The sequence below is a fragment of the Protobothrops mucrosquamatus genome, unplaced genomic scaffold (assembly GCF_001527695.2).
Source record: "Protobothrops mucrosquamatus isolate PMUCROS unplaced genomic scaffold, P.Mucros_1.0 scaffold3441, whole genome shotgun sequence".
Lineage (NCBI taxonomy): Eukaryota > Metazoa > Chordata > Lepidosauria > Squamata > Viperidae > Protobothrops > Protobothrops mucrosquamatus.
The window spans coordinates 18,576-21,780 of NW_015389420.1; the positions used below are offsets into that span (position 1 = coordinate 18,576).

The 3,205-nt window shown below is 52.9% G+C and overlaps 1 protein-coding gene across 1 annotated transcript; it reads right to left on the reverse strand.

The window, feature by feature from the left end:
* Window positions 1–2,047: 2,047 nt before the first annotated feature.
* LOC107297652 (putative olfactory receptor 52P1) lies at window positions 2,048–3,001 on the reverse strand. Its single transcript, XM_015827013.1, has one exon. The coding sequence runs from the start codon at window positions 2,999–3,001 to the stop codon at window positions 2,048–2,050; it is 954 nt and encodes a 317-aa protein (XP_015682499.1).
* Window positions 3,002–3,205: the final 204 nt, after the last annotated feature.

The following is a 3,205-nucleotide window of genomic DNA, read 5'->3' on the forward strand; positions in this document are numbered from 1 at the left end:
TGGGTCGGGACCCCATTTGGGGTCGATCGACCATTTCCTGGGGGTCGCCAAGCAAGGCTGTCGGCCATTTTTTTTGTCCGCCATTTTTTTTGTCCGCCATTTTTTTTGTCCGCCATTTTTTCCCCCCTTTTCCGGCGGGTGCCTTACCTCCCTTGGGCTGGGCCAGCTGGTGGTCGGCCTGCTCCGTCTCTGCCGCTTGCCTGCTACGCCTCGGCCGGCGCAGGGGGCGGAACCACGCATGCGCGGCGCTCCCGGGCAGGGAAAGTCCTCGACTTACGACCGGTTGGGTAGTCCTCGACTTACGACCGGTTTAGTCCTCGACTTACGACCGGTTTAGTCCTCGACTTACGACCGGTTGGGGTCGCAGCATTAAAAAGGTTGAGAACCACTGGACTAGAAGATCTCCAAGGTCTTGTCTGATTCTCTTATTCTGTTACTGTTATTGTTACTATAACTATTCTCTTTTTGGTGTGGTTCATCTGGAGCAGCTGCTTCAGCCTGAGTTCTGGGCCACATGGCTATCGAACCTCACGGGATGGGCAAGTATCCTCAGAGGTGGTCCTGTGGCTCACCTGGCCTGGTGTAATATAGGAGTTTAATGGTAATAATCAACCTTTTGAATTTCACCTGGAAAGAAACTGAGAGGCAATGCAGCTCACATAGCATAAATGCCGCATAGGCAAACTGAGAGATGCGCAATACTACCCATGCTGCTGTATTCCGGACCAATTTCTGGGTGGTTTTCAAGGACAGCCTCCTGTAGAGTGCATTGCAACAGTCCAGCCTGGAAGTGACCAAGGCATGAGTGACCATGAGCAAGGGCCCCCAGTCCAGGAAAGGCCGCAATGGGGGCACAAGATGTATCTGCGCAAACGGGTGTGTCAACGCTGTGACAATGGATGTCGTCACTGTGACAACTGGGAATCAGCAGCCATTTTACTTTTGCTTCTAATGTGTCTTTTCTATTCTTTTAGAGTTCAGATGTAGAAGGGGGGGAAATGGGGTAAATGCTTGAGGTTTAGCTAGCCATAACAATGTAGAAGTGTGGGAACTCAAGGACATGGTCTGATAAGGTTTTGGCGGCTGAGGAGCTAGTGAGAAAAGCCTGAGTCTTGTGTTAATTGGGGAATGTGATTTATGACAGTGTTTATGGGGTGGGAATTGCAACTTGTTACTTTGTATCTGGGGGGAAGGAATCTGAGTTTTGGGTTCAACTATGTAAGTGACGATACTTTGTTTCTTAATAAAATGTTCTCTAAGGAAGAATTCTTGCCTTGAAGTTCTTTTACTGGTTTCATCTATCGGAACCATGACAGGGTATGGATGGGTCGCTTCTTTTGGGGACCTCTGAAGCTGGCCCTGAAAAGGGAAGGTTGGAGACTGGACAGAAATTGACCCGATCACTTTGGTTCAGTTGTGGTCTCTGTCAAGGAATTCCGCAGCAGGCGGTCTTGACGAAGTGGGAGAGACTGACACGAACTTGTAGTCTTTTATATAAATAAATATATTTAACATCTGTAGGTTTACAGCAGACAAGATAGTCGGGAGCACAGGAGCATCGTGAGGTAAATCACTAACAGCACACAGAGCGCACACACAGAAGAAAAAAGGTGGGAAAAAAGGGACCCTCCCCCTCCACACCCACAGCAACCAATCACAGTGCAGATTGCCTCACGCGAGAGCTGGCAGTCTCCAACCAATCAACTACAACTGTGTATTCTGGCCCATTGTACACTTTCACTGTACTAAATTTAAATATCCTAACAAAGAATATTACCACACAGTCTGCCTTCCCCTTGGGAAACAGGAGAGAGAGAGAGAGAGAGAGAGAGAGAGAGAGAGAGAGAGAGAGAGAGAGAGAGAGAGAGAGAGAGAGAGAGAGAGAGAGAGAGAGAGACCTCTAAGGGTCAGACAGAGGTTTCCTTCCCCCAAACCAGCCCTCAGCTGCAAAGTCTCCTTCCTCTCCTTCAGCTGGTGATGGCACCACATGCAGGTCGCCTCCGGGAGGAGACCCCTTTGGCCCACAGCTGCAACAGGTCAGGAGGCATCAGGAAGAAAAGAGCCTGAGCACCCTGTCCCGGATCCTCTTGGTCCGTACGCCGTAGATGACGGGGTTCAGCATAGGTGGAACCACGAGGTAGACGTTGGCAATGAGGATGTGGACAGAATGGGGGACGTTGTGGCCAAAGCGGAGGGTGAGGAAGGAGAAGAAGGCGGTAGTGTAGAAGACGAGTATGACACAGATGTGTGAGCTGCAGGTGCCCAGGGCCTTGAAGCTAGCTTCTCTGGAGGGCAAGTGGCAGACGGTGCGCAGGATCAGGCCGTAGGAGAGGCTGATGAAGCAGACATCGAAGCCTCCAATCAGGAAAGCCAAGGTGAGGCTGTAGCCCCCGCTGGCCGCCGTATCCGCACAGGCCAGTTTCAGCAGAGCCATGAACTCGCAGTAGCTGTGGACGATGACCTTGGACTTGCAGAAGGGCAGCCGCCCCACCAGGAATGGGTGTGGGAGGAACAGCACCAGCCCCCGAGCCACCACGGCCAGCCCCACCTTGGCCAGGAGGGCGTTGGTGAGGACAGTCGCGTGGTGCAAGGGGTTACAAATGGCCATGTAGCGGTCGTAGGCCATGGCCAGGAAGAAGCCAGACTCCATGGCGGTGAAGGAGTGGATGAAGAACATCTGGGCCAGGCAGGCGTGGAAGCCGATGTCCTTCCTGCCAAACCAGAGGATGGCGAGGAGCTTGGGCAGGGCGGAGGAGGAGAGCACCAGGTCCGTGAGGGAGAGCATGCCCAGGAAGAGGTACATGGGCTCATGCAGGCTGGGCTCCGTCTTGATCACGAGCAGGAGGCCCACGTTGCCCAGCAGAGCCACTAGGTACATGGAGCAGAAAGGGATGGAGAGCCACCGGTGCAGGGACTCCAGCCCTGGGATGCCCAGGAGGGTGAAGGCATCGTGGAGCGTGGCCGTGGCGTTCGCGGGAGCACCAGAGTTGATGTGCTGCATGGTGCCCCTTCATCTGCAGAGCCTCCTCAGTCAAAGAGACCCTTGGACAGAAAGGAAGGAGATTACATCAGGGGGAGGGGGACCCGGAGGAGGAAGAGAATTTGGGCCAGGGCTTTAGATATAGCAGCCTCTCCGTGACATTGCAGACAATCTGTGGGGTTCTAGATAGATAGATAGATAGATAGATAGATAGATAGATAGATA

Bases quoted from the DNA above. Each gene is read 5' to 3' on its own strand.
- LOC107297652 (XM_015827013.1), bottom strand. From the start codon at position 3,001: ATGCAGCACATCAACTCTGGTGCTCCCGCGAACGCCACGGCCACGCTC.